Source organism: Triturus cristatus, chromosome 3_2, assembly GCF_964204655.1.
Source record: "Triturus cristatus chromosome 3_2, aTriCri1.1, whole genome shotgun sequence".
NCBI lineage: Eukaryota > Metazoa > Chordata > Amphibia > Caudata > Salamandridae > Triturus > Triturus cristatus.
This window is the reverse complement of record NC_140584.1, coordinates 29,889,051-29,910,761: the sequence shown is the minus strand read 5'-3', so window position 1 is coordinate 29,910,761 and position 21,711 is coordinate 29,889,051. Positions and strand designations below refer to the sequence as shown.

The following is a 21,711-nucleotide window of genomic DNA, read 5'->3' as shown; positions in this document are numbered from 1 at the left end:
ATCCTGCTTTGCAGCAGACTAGACCTTTGCCATGTATAAGCTTATGCACATTGCACATCGCTTTGAACCTGCTCCTTTGCCTGATTGGCAGCCAGTGCAGTTATTTCAAAACACTCAATGCTGAGGATCTGCGAGGTCTATTTAGAGCAAGTTTAGCAGCCGCCACTTGAACTCTGTATAGTCTGTTAATCAACTACCTCGGAGCTCCCAGTAATAGAACATTACAGTAGTCCAGTCTACTGAGTATAAGACCACGTACGATGAGTGATTTGGCTTGTGCAGGTAGTAAGGGGAGTACTTTCCTTAGACCCCGTAGCAGTGCAAAGCCAGTGCCAGCCACTTTTATAACCTGGTTCTCCAGGGATAGCTTGTAAAAAATGACCCCAAGATTGCAGGCAGCACTAACCAAACTAATCTTCTCTTCTGTAAGGAAAAGCCATAGGTTTGGGGGAAGTTCCATAGGAATTTTTGTAGCTGAACAGCACAAGAATTCAGTTTTGTCCCCATTTAGCTTAAGGGAGTTCAGGTTCATCCAGTTAACAATGTCTATCATACACTCCAGAAAGGCCTCTATTTCTTCTTGTTGACAACCCTTGATGGACAGGATTAACTGGGTGTTGTCTGCATAGTTGACCATATTGACACCATATGCTATGCCTTTATCTAAGAGATTAGTGGACTCATGTAAACATTGAATAAGACAGGACTGAGTGCAGAGCCCTGCAGAACTCCCTGACCCAAGCTTTTAAATTCTGAACAATAAGGGGGTAGTGCTACTGTATAACACCTGTCAGTCAGGTAGTATTCCAACCACTTCAGCAGTATGCCCTTCACTCCAATCGTGGAAAATCTGTTTAGCAGGATCTTATGGCTGACCGTGTCAAAGGCCGCCGACAGTTCAACCATGACCAAGGCTGTCGGCTGACCATTATCGACCCTCATCCGTAGCTTATCCATGGCAACAAGTAAACTGACTCTGTGCCGTGCCATGACCTGGCCTGAACCCAAATTGTTTGTCTTTTAGGAGACAGTAATTCACCAAGTATTGGGACAGCTTCTCACTCACATATCACTCCAGTACCTTCACTGGAAAAGGAAGGAGAGCTATGGGCCTATAGTTACTCACTTTCATAGGGTTGGCTGCAGGTTTTTTTTAAAAAAGGGGTAGCTATTGCCTTTTTCCACAAGGGTGGTACAACACCACATTCCAGTGATTGGTTGCAGAGCAGTAGAGTGGGAGGAATGAGTTCAACTTCTATCTCTCCCGACACCCTCAGAGGGAGGGGATCAAGCGGCAAGCCTGATGGGATTGATCCCACAATTGAGCACAAACCTACTTCTGTGATAGGTCCAAAGGTGTCCAAACTGCAGCCCTGAACCTCTATAGGGCCTATCCATGTCCTCTTTCCCCTAATTTATACTATCTCACCTAAAACATTTGGGTTAGTCTGGTCGGGAGGTGATGAGGGGGGGGGGGGGGTACTTCCAATTTCATTACGGATTTTATTGATCTTCTCATCAAAGAAATCATAGAGATTATTATAGAGCTCTTGGGATGAAGTTATATCCTGTTTGCCACAATACCTGCTTGATAGATCCCTTAGGTTATTAAAGTCCTTCTTTGGACCATTTGTAGCATTAAGAATGGAATTAGCATAATACTCAGCCTTGGCTTTAGCGACCTTAATTTTATAGTCGCAGAGTGTAGCTTCTAAAGTATTTTTTGTCGATTTCGTTATAACAACTTCAACTTTTACGCCCAAGCTCCTTACAGGCTGATTTTGCTACTTTTAAACTTGGTCAGTGGACTTCCTCTATCCAGAGTGCCTATGATCTCCTGTTCATAGGCTGTGTAATTCAACTCCACAGAGATCATAGGATCGAAGGTGTTTACAACGTTGAAAAATGGTCCTGAAATGAGCCTCTTCAGTTTGGACCGTGCCTTTCCTATCCGAGAGGCCGTCATGACCGATGTAGGGGAACAAAGACTCTTCACTGATATGTGAAAAGAGATTAGATCATGGTACATCCAGTGGAGAGGTATTTTTTTCTTCTATGCAGATCAATTCCTCAGGGACAAAGATCAGACAGGTCCAGAGTATGACCCGCCTGATGGGGCCATAAACATGCTGTTTAAGACCCAGATCTTCAAAGGAGCCTTGAAGTTCCTTGAAGGGGGGTGACGCACCACAGTCCGCCCATAAGTTGAAGTCCCCCAAAATAAGAAAATTGGAATGAGACAGCGCCATGTTCAAGATGGACTTCAATCAAAGAGTGCAGCTGTGAGATTGGGTAAATACTTGTAATTGTGCATTAAAGTGTGAAAAGCACAACAGTCGGCATACTATTCCCCTTGTTTCGGGAATACTTGTAGTAGGTGCTGTTTGTTACTTCCGATGAATTCTGTTCCCCTGGGTATCACATTTCATCAAGTCAAATGAATTGCACACTACCCCCTTCAGCACCAATAATCAGGGCATTTTAAGCGAATCATTGTCCTCACTTTGAGGCTTCTAATACTATTTAAAAAGACCAAAGTGCTTGTATATATCCTCTCTATGTGTTATGTCTTTTAGTGCTGCTGCCCTTCATGTACATGCTGTTTTAAGATGATGTGTGAAATGTTCTTACAGGTTTACAAGAGTGCCAGCAAACGCAAAGCTCATATCTTAAAGAATCATCCTGGTGCTGAACTACCGCCAAGCATCCGAAAGCTCCGTCCTGCTGGACCAGGAGAGCCGGACCCCATGCTGAGCACGCACACTCAACTCACAGGAACAATAGCCACCTCTCCGGTCTGTTGTCCACATTGCTCGAAGCAGTACAGCAGCAAGGTACAGTCTCCCTCGATATTTAAGCTACAATGTTATATGTGCATTAATCAAGAAAGGGATGTTCTTTCAATAACTTGAGAACTGGGGTTTTCCATTTTGAAACCAATTTTGGAAGTTAGTTCCCAAGAAAAATCGTCTTTATACTATGTAAAAGTGGAATTAGCCATGCATTTTTTCTACCCTTGTGTGTGTGATGCTAGGAGAAAGTATTTATTCAACTTGTGGTGTACATTAAATGTTAGGACCCAAAGTGATGGTTTCTACTGAATTTATGGTGCACAGACTGCTACATTATAACAAAACGTTTGGATTTTTTAAGACTTTAGTTTTTTTACCTCTTTTGTAACTGAGAGTTTCTTTTTGATTTTAGATGAAAGCGAATGCATATTTATGCAAAAATAATGTGAGGTATATTGGTTCTGGGAGGAGTAATGATCATTTAAAAAATAATAAAGAATTGATTTGAATTACATTTAACTCATAGTATCTACTGTAAAGGTACACTGATTTAGAGCCTTTACTTGTAAAATTATATAGCTTGTTAAATTATCAGGATGGGTTCCATGTAATTGTTTTCCTGGATATCTTTTGCTAACAGAACTTTTCCAAAACATCTCTTAGAATAGCATTGTTTCTCTATGTAGTTTGTTTTGACTATACAGTGTCGTATAGAGGACCATAGTATTGTAGGGTTGAGTAGAGTGTTGTACAGAGGCATACAGTATAGTACAGTGAGTATAGACAGGAGTAAAGTGTCAGAGAGTGGCATACAGTGTTGTAGAGTGAAGTTGCATAGAGTACAGTAGGGTGTGAAACAGTGGAGCTGCGTAGACTGGGTTGTTTTATAGTATTGTAGAGTGAGGTAAAGTCTTGTACAGTAGAGTAGAGTGGAGTATTGTAACATAGTGTGGAGCAAAGTACAATAGGGTGTATTGGTGTCTCATAGCGTAGAGTGGCATGGAGTGGAGTTTACTGGCATAGCATAGGTAGTAACCTGTTATAAAGTAGAGTGGGGTCTCGTACAGTAGAGTTTAATTATGTGTCACATAGAAAAGTGTCGTATTGTGGTGTGGAGTGTTTTACATTGGAGTGTATAGGGCATATAGTGGAGTATAGAGTTGGACAGTGGCGTGTACAGGGATAGAGTGGATAAGAATGTCGTAGAGCGCCTTGAAGTGTGGCAAACATTTATAGAGTGGAGTTATATAAAGTGGAGGAGAATGTCATACAATGGAGTGGCGAACACTGTGGGGGCATAGAGTGGATTACCGTAAAGTTGAATAAAATATAGTGGAATAGCGTATAGTGGAATACTGCACAATGGAGTGTTGAAGAGTGGAGTGGCTTAGCTTTGAATAGAGTGGAGTAAGGTACAGTGGATTAGTGTAGAGTGGGGTGGCATACATTGAAGTGGCGTAGCATAAAGTCGAGGAAACTTATAAATTTGAGTGGCATCTCATACAATAGAGTGGAGTGCTGTGTCGTACAGTGTTGGGAACTGTCGTAGAGTGTAGTATAGTGTCCAATAGAGTGTATGGACATAGAGTGGAGAGCTAATTTGGACAGTGGCGTGTACGGGGATCAAGTGGAGTAGAACCTAGTAGAGTGGCATAGAGTGTAGTAGAGTTTTGTAGAGTCGAGTTATATAGAGTGGAGGAGAGTACACTGGAGTGGCGAAGAGTGGACTACCGTACAAAGAATGGAGTGGCATAAAGTGGAATAGCGTATAGTAGCATATAATGGAGTGGCATACAGCGAAATGGTGTAGACAGCAGTAGTAAATTGTGGCTTGTAGAGTGTAATAGCATACAGTGGAGTGGGGTATAGTGGAATACCATTCTGTAGAGGTGCAAAGATTGAAGTTGCATGCAGCGTAAGAGTGTAGAGTGGAGTGCCATAGAGTGGAGTACAGTGGATGGCTTAGAGTGGAGTGGCTTATACTTGAGTGGTGTACAGTGGAGTGGGGTTGAATGAAATAGCATATAGTAGAGTGGCGTAGAGTGAAATGGCATCCAATTGACTAGAGTGGAGTAGCGTAGAATGGAGTGGGATACAGTGGGATAGCATGGAGTGGAGTAGAGTGGGGTGGCTTAGAGTGGAGTAGCGTAGAGTAGAATAGTGTAGAGTGGAGTGGCTTACACTGGAGTGGTGTAGACTGGAGTGGTGTACAGTGGAGTGGGGTTGAATTAAATAACATATAGTGGAGTGGCGTACAGTGGAGTGGTATCCAATGGACTAGTATAGAATGGAGTAGCACAGAATGGAGTGGCGTGGAGTGGTGTACACTGGAGTGGTGTAGAGTGGAGTGGTATACAGTAGAGTGCCGTAGACTGAAATAGAATGTAGTGGAGTGGTGTAAGTGTAGTGGCATGCAGTGGAGTGGTGTACAATGGAGTGGTGTCCAATGGAATAGTGTAGAATGGAGTGGGGTAGATTAGAGTGGCATACACAGTAGTGGCATAGAGTAGTTAGCATACAGTAGAGAGACATACTGTGGAATGTCGCAGAGTGGAATAACATATACTGGAGTAGCGAATAGCAAAGTGGCTTACAGTGGAGTGGCATAGAGTAGAGTTGCATACAGTGTAGAGTGTAGTGGCATAGAGTGGAGTTGTGTACAGTGTAATAACGTAGAGCAGAGTGTTGTACAGTGGAGTAGTGTAGAGTGTCTTAGTGTATAATGGAGTAGTGTACAGTGGAGTGGTGTAGACTGGAGTGACGTACAGTGGCGTGGGATAGAGTGTAATAGCATACAGTGGAATGGGGTCCGATGGAATGGTGTAGAATAAAGTAGAGTAGAGTGGCATGCCATACACAGGAGTGGCGTAGAATGGAGTAACGTACAGTGAAGTGGCATACAGTGGAATATCATACAGTGGAGTGGCATAAAGTGGAACGGACTGACATACAGTACAATTGTGTTGAGTGGAATAGCGTGTAGTGGAGTAGCATCCAGTAAATTGGAGTACAGTGCAATGATGTAGACTGGAGTAGAGTGGAGGTGGACACAGTGTAATTGCGTAGAGGGGAGTGTGGTAGAGTGGAGTGGATACAGTGGTGTGGCATATGGATGGATGTGAATTTAGTGGTAGTGTAGATTATGGTGTGCAGACTAATGCAAAACAGCAAATTGCACTGCCTTGCATTTCTACAGATTTACCAATCAACATAGGGCCGTGCATGGTGGCCTGCATTGCTGTGTAAATAGGACTTAAGTATTGCTTTGTTCATGCAGTACCATGCGTGACACAAGGGTACCGCAACCCAATAATACAGTTAGGCCTTAGTTATATTTTGGGCAATGGTATACCGTGATAACTTTGCAGTATACAGTGGTACATGGCTGTATATAAGTGGGTAATGGTTGCCATATTGTTTTTACTACACTTTGTCTGTGTTCAGTGTTAGGGCCTTAGATATAGGTAAGTAATAGGTCCCTACCTAGTGCCACTTTAATAAAGTTATAATAGCATCATCTCTCTACCATAATATATAATCCTGCCATATTTCATGAGAATTCATTCAGCCGTTTTCGCACTACGTCAAATACAAAAGTCTATAGAAAATGCATTGGTGGAAAAACGTGTTTTGGGACCCCTTTAATCTTTGTGCCCCCTTAACGATTCATCACAGAAAATTACATTGTATCAAAATGTAGAAAATACTATAGATCTAGAAAGTTCTGTGAAGATTCGTCAAATTGGTGGAAAGTTATTAGGTAGCAATATCTGAAAAAATCTTATCTCGGGAATAATGTGATTTCTTTCTGTCTATTGTATTTGTTTATTGGTTCACATAATCGTGTAACCATAAGTGTGGCTTTTAGTTGTTCATGTAGTAACTCTGAAACTTAGATATGCAGTCTAATTTTTTTGGGGGGTGGGGGGGCTTCCTTGCTAGTTTTAGTAGGATTATTTTACATATGAAGCTCAAAGTGAATGAAAGCCAATCGTTGTTATAGAAACTAATATTTTGTTTTCTTCCTAATGACCAATTATCATGTTTTCTATATTGTAGTTTGTGTCAGTGTTGCCAGGTTGGGCTATATCCCCCACAAATGATCCATATATTCCCATTTGTGCAAGAAAAAAACACCCCTGGCGGGTGTTGTAAATTTGAGTGACATTTGCCCCTGCGTGTGCAATGTGTTGACAATTGGCGGCCCCGTCAGATGCTCTGCAGTTTCATGCAGGTTCCTAAGGCTCGGCACAAATCGGGGCCGTCAAACATTCATGACGGCCTTACTTCATATTGCTGGCCTGCCTCCGGAGAGAATGGATCAAGCCTGTCATCATGTTATTTTTTCATTTTGAATCATTGCCTTGTGCAGTGCTGTGGACTTTGAGGGAAGAGGAGTCAAGGAGTGTCAAGGCAAAGGCTGGTTGGCCTTCCCTTAAGCCTGCTTCTCTTGCACGTGGGAGAGTCCCTGTGTGCCCAGCAGTTTTATTAACGGTATGATAAGATTAACTATCTTGCTTGAAAAATCTTTTTTCTGTAGTCAGAAAACATGAACTGTAGTCTCTGTCAATTGTGAAGTGCTTGCTCTTATGTCCTGGGACATGCTTTGCACTATGTAAAACAGCCAAGGTAAAATATTGACTACTGACACGATATTAGATTAGATTCTACTGATTACCCGCAATCTAATCTCATCCTAAGAGTTAAAGCTAATTTTTAATGTTTGATACTGAAAAGAAATACTCATCTAGTGGCCAAATTGCATAGTGGGAAACTGGAAAATATGAGATCAATCCCAGCTTCCCTGCTTGACCAAATTGTAAGATCCTGGGCAAATACTGTATTTCACCGAGCCTCCTATTTTTTGGTTCATTGTCACATTCACCAGTGCAGGATGTACGCTGTACAAAGACCTCTTTTATGTTAAATTTAATTGCCTATAATGATGCACTATCTATAGGAGGATTTATGCTACATATAGGATCCCCATGAGCCTTGACTTGTGTCTTAGTTTATTAACAGCATTTCCATCAGGGTGGGTGCGGGAATGTTTTCCAGTCCTTGTTTAAAAACGTTCACATTTCATAAATACATCCTTATGCGGTGGTATAATTTGATGTGCTAAAGTAAAATGGTTCCACATGTTAAAAACACACTTTTTTGAACTTTGAACACACCTTATCATATTCGAACATGATTTTTGTTGCATGATGTACATTGTAAATATTTTCATAGCTCGCTTGTGGCTAGGCTTGCCCTCCTCTATTGTATTATATGTATATCTCTCAGTAAGTTACTCCTTGTGTTATTTGCAGCTAATATGTCACAATCCTAATATAGCACAATGAGGTATGACTTGGCATTAAGGGACTACATGCAAACTGAAAGGCGTTGCATTACAGCCTTGTTTTTATCCTCAATCTTTTGGTGTTCTAAAGTTGTTAAAAAGGGTTACTTTGGATAATAAAGTCTTATTAGAGCACTCAACGGCATAGCATTTTAATACTGACTTTGTGCTTCTAAAGACCAAGTGCTCTTAACATATAATGCCTACCACTTTGCATTATATATGACTCACATTGTATCCCTCATTGTGCACATGCATAGTAGTGCTTTAATTTACAATACAAAAAGAACAATTGATGGACGGACTGCGGAACAGTGTCAAACACTCAACCCCAGTGCAGAGATCTGGGCCTAAATCAATTGTTTTTTGCCCAACATGTAATTGCTTTTTGGACCCATACAAATTCAAATCAGTCTTGACCCTGCACCCCATGGGAACAGTCCAGTCCAAACTGCCAGGCCTGGTATTCTCTGGACAGGAAACAAGCATCCTAGGTCCGCTTTCGGGGTATCACCCCATATCCGCCAGAATAGCTTGACTCCGATGGCATGGTGAGCACGGGACCCATGTCTGGGCATACCTGTCAAAGTGACAAATGCAAAGAGAATAATTGATGGACGGAATGCTTAAGAATGTCAAACACTGACCCTCAGTACAAAGATCTGGACCTAAATCCAGTGTTTTTGCTGTGCCACCCCATTCCATGTTTGGCCCCAGCCATACGAAAATCAGTCTTGACCCTGCTACTCATGGGAACTGTCCAGCCTGAACTTCCAGCCCTGATCATCCCAGGGCCGAAAACTGCTATCCTAGGTCCTGTTTCTAGGTATTACCCCTCATCAGCCAGGATAGCTTGACTCCTGTGACATGATGAGCATGGGACCCAGGTCTGGGCATACCCTTCCCACTTTGGGTGCAAATGCTAATAGAACAATTGATGGACATTCAGAGTGGGACGGGTATGCCCAGACCCGGGTATGCCCTGATGAGGGTTAAGAACACGAATCCGGTCCCAGGATGCTTGTTTCCGGTCCAGGGAAGACATGGCTTGGCAGTTCGGGCTGGACTGTTCCCATGAGGCACAGGGTCAGACTGATTTGCATATGGCCATGTTTGAACGGGGGTGGTGGAGTGAGCTAAAGAAGGATGATGGATTTAACCCAGATCAGACTGGGGGTGAGTGTTTGCAATGTTCAACACTCCGTCCATCATCCCCTTTGGTTTTGATATGTTCACTCTTAGACATTATAAGTGCACAGTGAAGTCATACTGAGTACATGGGCTGGGAGCTTGTCACTACGAGTTCCACAGCTCCATGATTACCTGAATGTCCAGATGTTTGGTACCACCATCTCAACTTAATAAACTCAGACATAATGCCAGTGTTGGATTTATTAAGAAATGTTCTCAGAGGGCACCTCCAACCAACTCGCTAGTGTGTGCCTAACTGGTCCCCATCAGCCTGCCAGCTCCAGACATGTTTCTGACCCCCTGAGGTGGGAGCCTTTTGTGTTTTTACAGACCAAGTGCTCTTAACATATAATGCCTACCACTTTGCATTATCATACGACTGACATTGTAGCCCTCATTGTGCACATGCATAGTAGTGCACAATGCACTACTGCGACCTGCACTGGTAAGCTGACTTTCTATCCCAATGGACATCCCTGCACCCGAAGCCCCTGCAGCTGTAGGTTTCTTTCGTCCAGCCTCCTGCAGCCTTTTTCTGACTTCAAGATTCTCCATTTGTTTGCATTTGGTGCCCGATGCTGTATTGGCACTCTGCACCCGGCCTCTCCTATGCCCTTGAGGGTGTAAGTTTGGTGCTGCCTTGTGGCCCCCTGTGCTTACCGTAACCCCTAGAGACTGGGTTACCTAACCGTTCTACTTACCTGACCTGTAAGTAGTACCACTTTGATTGCCCCCCTTTCTCCATTGGATAACATCGGCACTAGAATGAGAGTTTTCCTCTGCACCCGACTGCCTCAGTGCCGCTGGTGGTGCAGTGAGGTCACTTACCTGAATCTTGCCTGGTACTGATTCTTCATCCAAAAGCACAATATCGTAAATAGTTTACTTACCTACATCTTGCTGATTGTATTTCCTCCCATAGGGTAACATTGTATTCATTGAAAAATGCACTGTGTCCACTTTTTACATTGAAAAACAGTGATATTGCAAAATGTATTATACTGTAATGAAGTATCTTTGGTCCTATAAAATAAATATACAAAAAGTTATATTTTTTGCAAACCATTGGTCTCGGATTTAGTCATTGAGTGTGTGTAATCATTTCTTGTGTGTGTGTACAACAAATGCTTAGCACTGCCCTCTAATAAGCTGCTTCCCCACACTACCACAAAAGAGAGCATTAGTATTAACTACTTTAGCCTCTTTAAAGCTTCTGGGGATCCATGGAACTCTGTGCACATTATACCTTACTTTGGTATAATATATACAGAGCCAGCTTAATGCATTGGTGAATCAGCGGTGGGTTCTAAGACTTTGCATTTGTTGAACCATTCTGACAAACAGTGACCACACAACTACAATTCAAAATTGCCTTTAGATTTAACGATATTTTTAAATTGACAATTTTTCCAAATCTTTAAAATTCTTGTTAGGGCCTTCTTTAAGTTCCTGTAACATTTTAAAAGTTTAAAAAGACTACTATATTTAGAGGAAAAAGTGCAGAGAAGTTTCTTTTAATCATTTTAATAAGGCCCCAACTTTAGTAAAATAATGGGTTATATAGAGAAGAATGTGGTTGTAGAACTCAACCTGCCCCCTTACCTCCATTTTGGCATTAAGGAGTTAAGGACCCTCTGTAGATTCAAAACAATTAAAACTGGTTCCAAGACCAAGCTCCAGGAGCTCTTTGCAGAGAATAGGACACTTTACCCCGCACACTTTTACTCCACGTGCCATTCCCTCATAGTTTTTACACTGCAAAATATTTTACAACGTAGGGTTTACACCGCAAACTATTACAACGCAAGTAATCGCGGTAAAGCGCGGTGCGCGCGCCCGCGCGCATGCACTGTAGCTCTAGGCTGGCCTGGTAGCACTTTTTGGAGCCCTCTCAATAAGTCTCGCCAGACCAGCGCATGCGCTGGGTCAGGCGAGACCTAAAAAGAAAAAGCATGGGATACTGTCCACGAAGCCTCATTGAGTAAAGATAGCTCCTTGTTCTGGTGGGCTAAGAAGGCACCATTTTTTATTATTATCATTATTATTATTATTATCTTTATTTCGGTCACTAGGACCATAAAAGAATTACACATTAAAAAGGTTCACAGAAAATAGAACAATTCAATTGTAAAACAAGTAGCCTAGGATTTTACAAACAAATTCATACAACTGATATTGATTTAATGCATTGGCTGCGTCTGAACCACATAGCTGTTAAAAATTTTGCAACCGCAAATACAATTATGGCCGACAAATCTTTTTTTAAGATCCTGAATGCTAGAAGGTGCCGTCTACAGCCCAGGTTTTTTAAGAGTGGGACAAGCCAATAATTCCTTGCTCTTCGATAAACTGGGCAAAAAAATATAACATGCAGGTCAGTCTCACTTGAATGAGAGCAATCTGGGCATTGTGATGTAAACTGGGAATGTGTCCAACGATCAGTATGCGCTCTAAGGGGGAGGGTGCTATACCGCCATTGCATGTAGAGCTTCCTTGTTAGCGAAGGGCCTATATTGTCAAATGCAAGCTCTAATTGGTGTGAGTCTTTAAACCCCAAAAAAATTTCCGATAGGGACCTCTCCCGTACACCCTTAATTAGAACGCGTAGATGATGCTCATAGTAGACTTAGAGATGGATTTTTTATCATTAAGTCTGAAGCCCCAACTATAGAGGTGGCAATAGAAGAGAAAACGTGAGTAGAATTTTTCTCTACTATCTATAACCCTCAGGGGGACAGAGAAGGTGAAACAGATTACAGGAACCAGCCGGAAGGGGCTGTCGCTCCCTTTTTACCAATTGATTTTCAGATTACACATGAAGATGTAATAGAGGCTATTAATGCTAGTAAGAATGGTAAGGTCCCGGGGCCGGACGGGGTGCCAATCGATTTGTTTAAATCAATTCCGTAATTATGGTCCCCGCTGTTAACACGGGTCGTCCAAGCCTGCTGCGCGAAAGGTTTTATCTCCACCTGGTCAGAGTCAATAATCATGGCAATGTTTTAAAAAGGGGAGCGGGAAAACCCTGCATGTTACCACCCAATTTCTTTGTTAGACTCTCTGATGAAGGTAGCAGGAAGAATAGTCTTAGACCGGTTTCAAATGTGGGCTGCAGAAAATAGTATTTTAAGTGATGTGCAGTATGGTTTTAGATCAGGACTGGGAACAAACGAGCAGGATCTTAAGCTTAGTATATTAATCGGAAAATACACTGAGGCTAAAGCTGGAATTTTATTTGGCTTTCGTTGACCTCACAGCCGCGTTTGACTCTGTCATACACAGCAAGCTGTGGACCATTTTGACTGATTTAAATGGAGAACCGGCACTGGTGCAGTTCTTAAAACACCTATACACAGGGGCAAGTACCAAGGTTTGGTACGGAACCAATGGGAAATGTACTGCGTCATTTAAAGTGGAGAGGGGAGTAAGGCAAGGATGCGTTTTGGCTCCATTCCTGTTCACTCTTTACACGAACGCTTTGGAACAGCTAGAGATCCACCATATGTTAATAAACGCCCGATAGTCTCCCTTCTCTATGCAGACGACGCAGTACTCATGGCACGCACGCAGATAGGTTTACAAAAGGCTCTCACATCTTATATCAGTTTTATGAATGAATTAGGGTTAAAACTGAATGCAATGAAAACTTTTATTATGTCTTGCGGGCGGGGGAAGCAAAAAAAGCAGTAGCATCCAAGTGGGTGGAAGCAGAATAGAAACCACTAACACATTTACGTATTTTGGTGTCCTATTCAATCGTACTTGTTCCTGGGCCCAGGTGATTAAGAGTAGGAGCCTTCTTTTTATGAAGTCGACTGCGGCTGTAGTCAACTTCTCTAAAAAATTGTGTAAAAGGCCCCCGAAATCCTCCTAAAAATTTAACAGGCAAAATGCGTGAGCATAGCTACCATTGGGGCGGGAGTCTGGGGCTTTCAGGATTGTTCACCCATTCAATACGTCGAAAATGCTTTTTTATGATTTATTTTAGCGGTACCTGCTAGTTCTCCTGTTTTTAATTGTCACAGCGAGTTGGGGGTTTCATAAATCTCAGATGTCATTAAGATACAACCAGTGTTACTTTGGCACCGAATCTGGACCTCTGATAGTACAGGTTTAAGCAAGGAAATATTAAAGGACTCAATGAAATTGGATCATGCAACTACGATTACCTGGTTATAGTATGTAAAAAAACATTTTAGGCGATATGGGGCGTCCAGATTACTTTACCTTACCAGAGACTCTGAATTCTATTTATCGGAAGGAATTTAAAGTAATTTGCGTGGCCCACCTTGAGAAAAACAGACGAGCATTGGAAATGAGTAAACCTGTGGTTGTCCTTCACCCACTGTCCGTAATAACATATGACATCCAACCATATCTTTTACGTTGTACAAGGGGATACGATAGATATGTTTTAACACGTTTTAGGTTTGGAACATTTCATCGACTGATTAGCTATCCGGAGACGACCAATTGGTCTAGAGAGCTATGTCATTGCCCCTTTGATGATCTTTCCCCACAGTCAACTATTCATGTGATTTTATTCTGCAAATTTTATTCTAAGGAAAGATCCAGATGGATCCTAACTCTCCTGAGATTTTGGAGATGGAGGCAATGTCGACCTGCTTTTTTTATATTGACAATTGTTGGACAGTGATTATTGTATAGTAGTCATGGCTGGTTTTCTAAAAAGCATATCGAGAGCTAGGAAAAGTATTAATGTTCACTGTCCTTAGAAAACAGAATGGAATGTATTAAATTATGTAGGACTGCTCTAATCATATATGTCTACTCCCAATATAATATCTTTTAGACTAAATCTTCCTCTAAACGAATTGCACTTTTGAATTATGTATATTTTTGTATTGTAGGGAATTTATGAAATCTTTTCAAATGTTTTTAAATTTTGACTGCTTTTGTGATTTTATTCGACTAAAATCGAATAAAGCTCTTTTTGATTTGATTTGAGGAAGGTGATGTTATCACAAAATGGTGCGCATCCTTTGAGAGGGTCTGTGCATGGCGTAATATGAAAAAGTCACACTGGGGAGCCTTGCTTTGGGAACTGTTCACTGGTAAGTGCAAGGATAGACTCTTGACACTCACTAGGACAGATGCTGAGTCCTGTGACCTCATAAAGGGTACTCTGATTGAGGGCTTTGGACTCGCCACTGAAGCGTATAGGATTAGGTTCAAGGTAGCTCACATAACCTTGAGTCAATCCTGGGTTGATTTTATAGACTACTCAGTAAAAACACTAGGTGGCTAGTTATTGGAAGTGAAGTGCATGACTATGATGGGAAGACTTGGCCTAGCAGTTTGGGCTTGACTGTTACCATGGGGAACAGGGTCAAGACTGATTTGCATATGGCTGGGTCTAAACTGGAATGGTGGGGTGAGCAAAAAAAGATGGACTTGGACCCAGATCTCTGTACTGGGGGTGAGTGTTTGACATTGTTCAGCATTTCGTCCATTAATTGTTCTTTTTGCATTTGTCACCCTAAGTGGGACTTGTATGCCCAGACGTGGGTCTATGCTCATCATACCTGTATGCCAAGACGTGGGCCCCGTGCTCATCATGCCACAGAATTAAGCTATCCTGGCAGATGAAGGGTGATACCCTGAAACCGGTCCCGTGATGCTTATTTCTGGTCCACAGAGGACCTGGCCTGGTAATTCGGGCTGGGCTGTTCCCATAGGGAGCAAGGTCAAGACTGATTTGCGTATAGCAGGGGCCAACCTGGGGTGACGTGGTGAGGAAAAAAAACAATGGATTAAACTTAGATCTGTGACTTGGGGTTACGTTTGATTTGTTCAGCATTCCATCCATCATTTGTTCATTTTGGTTTTGATTTACAATGGGCATTTATAACTACTGCTCTTTGCGCTCTCCTGAGTGGCCAAGGAATGGATATGCATTTAGTCTGAACACCTTAATGACCCACTGGCAGGCATTGTGAGAAAGCAGTACTGTCTTAAGCCTCAGGATTCTCATTCGTGCCCATCATAAATGTCTACTTGCAATCTGAAATCACAGAGACCTGAAGGGTACTCATTTCACGTTTTGTACTATATTAGTATGTTTTATAAGATAAAACTAGAGAAACACATCATCTGGAAAAAAGACACACTCTTAGGGAACACGTTGTGAAGTAAAATACATGCAATGTAAACATGGATTGCTCTGCTGATATGTATTACTTTAGGGTTTTTACAGTCATTGTAGAGAAATTAAAGTTAGGAGCATGAATGGGGCGGAGCTTGCCCGGCTCTAAGATAGCCGCGACTAAGTAGAGCTCACACAAGCTGCCCACTGTCACTACAGAATCCTGCCACCCACTACGCCACAAATAATGCAGAAAGAAAGGTTCTGCCCCATAAACTGCCCAGCGCTGATAATCCGGTGCTAGAAATTGCTGCAGACAAATCGAAGGGAGGGAAAAGTGTCCCGGACGTAAAGGCCCTCTAGAGGCCAAAATGGCGACCAGGAAATAAAATGTGGAGTCATCCGAGTGGCGCAGCCCCACAGCCGAACATAATAAAGGGTGGAGATCGTGAAGACGCTGCTGGCTAGCACATAGGAGCTGGACCCCGCTCGTCAGGATCAGGAGACTCAGGAAACCAAGGCAGGCATCGGCACCCAAGACGCGAGGCAGCGCCCAGGGCAGAGAAATCCCTGGATGAGGCTCGCACTTAAACAAGGTACTCCAGGCTGCCGTTGTACGATAGGTTTCCGCTAAGCCTCTCCCGCACGACCAGAAAGCTTCAGCATAGCTTGGAGAGAGGAATAGTGAGCCGGCAACTGCATATAGATCCTGGCCGGTGCAGGCAGCAGCACGGTTGAGGCCTGCGAGTGTAGAGCAGTAGGCTTGAAACTACATGGGCCCATACGCCGGAGCACACCACTGAACGCCGGTAGCAATACTGTGCGAACCATGCATAATCCGGCACATAAGGACAGCGAGGATAATTGCAGGACCGCAATGCCAATAAAGCCTGCATAGAGATCAAGTACCACTCACGGGGAAGCGTACAGCTATCTCGGGGGCAACTCTGATGATGCATGATTGATGTGGTTGTAGAACTGTAGAAAGTAGCGACATACAAAAAAGAAAGAGACATTTTGCCCCAAACTTGGGAATCCTTCGCGCAGCAGCAGTCACTACAGCTCCTCAACTGCTGCCGAGACTAGAAGACACACTCGAGAGGAGAGGTGCTGACAGCTGAGGTAGCGCCTTGCACCCTGCATAGCACCACCAGTGTATCCCCCTCCAACGTGACACGAAGTAGAGAAAACCCTCGAGAACGGTGAGGGGATTGGTGTGCTGTCCTTGAGGGAGGAACTCAGATCCCAAGAAGCAGCAGTGAGCCACGTGGCGGCCCCTCCACAGGGGTGTTCCGAGTCAGGTCTCAGAACGTAGTCACCATGCAAACTGAGTGTCATGGGGAAGACAGATAAGACACAACCAAAACTGAAGCACGGAAGACCCCCAGAAACAGGGAACCGGATCACAGCTCCGCAGAACCAGAAATTCAAGAATCAGGCCAAGTGCTGGACGCTGATCTGAAACAAATACTAGTCGCGATACAGCGAAGCCTCACGAAGATCGATGGAAAAATAGATGTCTTAACTTTCCATATGGATAGGATGACGGAGAGGCTCGATAAACACAGAGAGAGGCTGGACGCAGTAAAAAAACGGGTCTCTGATGCCGAACATATAATAGCAACAGACGCTACAGAGCACGAGCAGATGACAAAAGCTATACGGTCACTCAAAGCCAAGGCTGAAGACTTAGAAGCGTGTTCCAGGAGGAACAATCTAAGCATCACAGGCATTTCGGAGACAACGCGCATAGACAATATGGAAATATTTGTGGAAACCTTGTTAATCTATATACTGGGCAGTGGCTCGTTCACTGAACTCTTCGTGGTGCAACGTGTGCATCGCTCGCTGGCCCCAAGGCCTGTCCCCGGGGTGCCTCCACGTATGTTGTGAGGATTCTCAATTACAGAGATCGGGATGCTGCACTGCGTAAAGCAAGGGAATTATAGAAGATAAAGTATGAGGCGATGGAGTTGTCCCTGTTCCCGTATTTCGTTCAACAGGTGCAAGACGCGAGAAGACAGTTTGTTCCGGTCAAGAGAAAACGGTCAAGAGAAAACTCGGTGAGCGCCATCTGGAATACAACATGATGTACCCTACCAAATTACGGGTCCAAGCAGAAGGGAAAATACACTACTTCACTTACCCAAAACAAGTGTTCCATTTCCTCAAGGAAAGACGCAAACGGCACACAAAATTCCCCATGCGGCCACAGCACAGGTGACGAGATGATGCCATCGGAAGAACGATAACCAGTCGGTCTGTTGAGTACTTAGCTAAGTGTATAGAAACTGAGACTGGAGAAGTGGTTAAGGAACTTTGGAGCAAGGCAATAAGGACTACTATGCCTGCCAAAACTGTAGAGACATTGCGCTCCTACGTGAAGGTAAATAGTCTAGGTGATGATGACTGAAGTTGAAGTAACACGCATACTGAGCACTCCTGGCTGCCCTGCACATGGCTTGGCTACAGGTGGAGACTTCATATGGATCTATGGCACAGTAAACACTGAGCAAAAAGGGTGAGCTAGACTTACCGCAGCTTAGATTAATCACATGGAATGTACTTGGTCTTAATGACCACAAAAAACTCAGGAAAGTTATGGCTTATCTAAAAAGGCATAAAGTAGATATAGCTATTCTACAGGAAACACACTTCCCACCAAATGCGACTATAGTAACAAAACAAAGAATGCAGGGCTCATTCCACACCTCGTGCTTCATATTCACGCCCGAGGGGTCCTCCTATGTGCAGATGGCAAAGCGGGAAGAAAGCTGACGAACATACAAACAGATAAGGAAGGCAGATATGTAATTGCTACCTGCCAAAAAGATGATTTAGAGGTGAAGCTAGTAGGTCCCATTAACGATAACCCGCACTTCTACCGCAGTCTTCAGAATCACCTGATACAGAGAGGTAGTCTTCCACAGGTTTGGGGAGGTGCTTTTAACTTCATATTGGACCCTGCGATAGATAGGTCACAAGACCCTCCCCAGCGTCAGACTGCTACAGCCAAAGCACTTCAGGAGATCTTATGTAGCTCAGGGTTGGTGGACATATGGAGACATCTGAAAGAAACGCGTTTGTTAGATTCCTCACCTTAGAATATCCCCAGGCGTCAGGCTGGATCCAGAAAGATTTTTTCGTCAGCAATACCCGTGTGCGTCGCTAGGCGTCGTCTACGGCTCCACGTCCGTCGTGATCGCCGGAATGACGTCGCCAGAGTACTTAGACGCTGCCCTCGCGCGCTGACGTCAGTTCTTTTTTCCGCGCCAGTAAGCGCCGATCCGGGAAGAGCATACCCTTTTATTCACTGACGCGACTCAGGCGGAGATCAGAGACTTCCTCGTGGCCAGGAGGAGCCTGGCTCCGCCGTTGACGTCCGGCCCCGGCGCCGTTGTCGACTCCGGCCCCAACGCCGCAGGCCCCCGCTGGATCCAGGCCTGGATCCCGGTCGACCTTACGACCCCTCTGCCGGCGCCGACCCCTCCGGTGCCGCCCCCGGCGCCGCCTTCGGCCGGCGCCGTTCCCCGGATTAGTCCCAGTCCGAACCCCGGCGTCGGAGCGGTGCCGTATCCGGCGCCGATGGATGACACATTCATCTACCGCCCGGCTCCGACCTTTCCACCTGTATACCAGGAGTCGGATGACGGAGACGACTGGGAGGGATCTGAAGACCCTCTGGCACAGCAGTGCCAGTTATCTCAGGACTGGGCAGACGAACTGGGGGATGCCAGTGGTCTTGATACCTCCCCTGACACTGGCTTCATCTCTCCTCCATCCGTGGCTACGGAGGAGGGTGCTACGTATTCTGTGGTGCTGCGCAAGGCGGCAGAAGCCCTCGGGCTGGAGCTGTGGCCGTGAGGACTAATCTCCTCACTGAAGTGCTTCAACCGCCGGCACGCTCCTCGGAGCCTCTGCTGTAGTTCAATGAAGCACTGACCGACGTTCTGATGGGCACCTGGTCCAAGCCCTCCACAGTTTCTCCTGTGGACCGGAACGTGGCCCGGCGCCACCGCCCTGCACCGGGCGACCACAGTTTTCTGTCGGTGTACCCCACGGCCGAGAGCCTGGTTATCCAGGCCTCTACCTCCCAGACCTCCTTCCCGTCCGCTCCTCCGGATCGGGAATCGAAAAGGTTGGAACTGTTTGGGAAGAAACTGTTCTCCTCCCTTAGTTTGGGGTTGCGGTCTATCAACACCGCGTGCCTTTTGGACCGTTGCTCCCACTCCCTTTGGGATACGGTGAAGGACGTGCTGCCCCAGTGTCCGGAGGAGGCCTGGACACGGCTCGCCCAGGCTCTTGCCGAGGGGTGGGATGCGGCACGGTATTCAATCCGATGTGGACTGGACACAACGGACTCGCTAGGCAGGGCAATTGCGACCTCTGTGGCGATTCGTCGCCACGCCTGGCTGCGGTCCACGAACTTCTCTGGGGATGTCCAGAGCACCCTCATGGACATGCCCTTCGATGGCCGTCGCCTTTTTGGCGACAAAGCGGATAGTGCACTGGAGCGCTTTAAGGACTCCAGGGCTACGGCCAAGTCCTTGGGCCTCTCGGCCCCACGCCCGCAAACTTCTGCTTTTCGTCCCTTTCGTGGCCAAGGAAAGGGCGCCCCCTCACGTCCGTCTAGCCACAGGCCGCAGAACCAGCCTCCTCGCAGTCGCGGACGTGCATTCCGCCGAGGCGGAGCAGGGGGACGACGGGCCAGTCCGTCCACATCTACCCCAGCAGCATCCGCCTCAAAGCCCTCCTAGTCCGAGCTTTCAGGCCCATTCCACGCCAGTGGGAGGCAGAGTTCGCCATCACCTGCTCCACTGGCGTGCCATCACATCGGACAGGTGGGTGCTGCAAATCGTCCGAAGGGGCTACTCCCTACCCTTCGAGGCGACCCCTCCATCCATGCCACCGCAGTACCACCGAATTTCGGGGATCACTTGCAACTTCTGCAGGAGGAAGTTACGGCCCTCTTGGCCAAGGGGGCTATCGAGCGCGTTCCTGGGCCAGAAGTAGGTCGTGGTTGTTTTTTCCACTACTTTCTGGTTCCCAAGAAGGGCAAAGGAGGCCTACGCCCTATCTTGGACCTCAGGAGTTCAAGATGCTCACCTTAGCTCAGGTTCTGGCTGCCCTAGACCCTGGAGACTGGATGGTAGCGTTGGACTTGCAGGACGCTTTTTTCCACATCCCCATCCTGCCGGCCCACCGGCGTTACCTGCGGTTCACGGTAGGCCTCGAGCACTTTCAGTTTACCGTGCTCCCCTTTGGCCTCACCAGTGCCCCTCGGGTGTTCACGAAAGTGATGGCGGTGGTTGCAGCTCACCTGCGCAGATTAGGGGTTCCAGTCTTCCCCTATCTCGACGACTGGTTGTTGAATGCGGGATCGCCCCAGGCAGTCGTCTCCCACCTCCAGACTACGGCCGACCTCCTGCATTTGCTGGGGTTTTCCATCAATGTGCCGAAGTCGCATCTGAGTTCCTCCCAGAAGCTCCTCTTCATCGGAGCGGTTCTGGACTCGGCGCAGTTCCGGGTTTATCCTCCGGAGCAGCGGGTTCGGGATATTCAGGCTCTGATTCCGATCTTTCGGCCTCTATCCCGGGTTTCGGTCAGGTTGGTGCTGCGGCTTCAGGGTCTGATGGCCTCCTGCTGGTACATCATGCCATGTGGCGGATGCGGGCTCTGCAGTGGGACCTGAAGTTTCCATGGGTTTGATCTCGGAGGGCACTGCAAGACAGTTGCAGTGGTGGCTCACGGACCGCGATTGGGTCAGTGGCAGATCCCTCTCCCTACCCCAACCGGAGCACGTAGTGGTGACGGATGCGTCCCTCCTGGGATGGGGGGGCCACATGGGAGAGGCGGAGATCAGAGGCCTCTGGTGTCTGGAGGAGTCCCAGCTCCATATCAACCTTCTGGAGCTGCGGGCGATGCGGCTTGCACTGAAGGCATTCCTTCCCTCTGTTCGGGTATGTGTAGTGCAGGTGTTCACGGACAACACCACCACCATGTGGTATTGCAACAAACAGGGTGGGGTGGTGTCGTGGACCCTTTGTCAGGAGGCTCTGCGCCTCTGGACATGGCTGGAACATCAGGGCATCACCCTGGTCATTCAACACCTGACGGGCTCTCTGAACGCCAGGGCGGACGAATTCAGCCGCCGGTGCATGATGGATCACGAATGGCGTCTGAACTCGGACGTGGCGCAAGGCCTCTTTCGGCAGTGGGGAGAGCCTTGGTTAGATCTATTCGCCACCGAAGAGAATGCGCAATGTCAGCAGTTC

The 21,711-nt window shown here is 45.9% G+C and overlaps 1 protein-coding gene across 3 annotated transcripts in view; it reads left to right on the top strand.

The window, feature by feature from the left end:
• PRDM10 (PR/SET domain 10) overlaps window positions 1-21,711 on the top strand; it is a 1,096,800-nt gene that overhangs the window by 710,775 nt on the left and 364,314 nt on the right. For all 3 annotated transcript variants that reach the window (XM_085647206.1, XM_085647205.1, XM_085647207.1), the window contains exon 17: window positions 2,634-2,834. In XM_085647206.1, coding sequence (XP_085503332.1) covers window positions 2,634-2,834 — 201 coding nt within the window. The remainder of the gene's footprint in view (window positions 1-2,633; window positions 2,835-21,711) is intronic.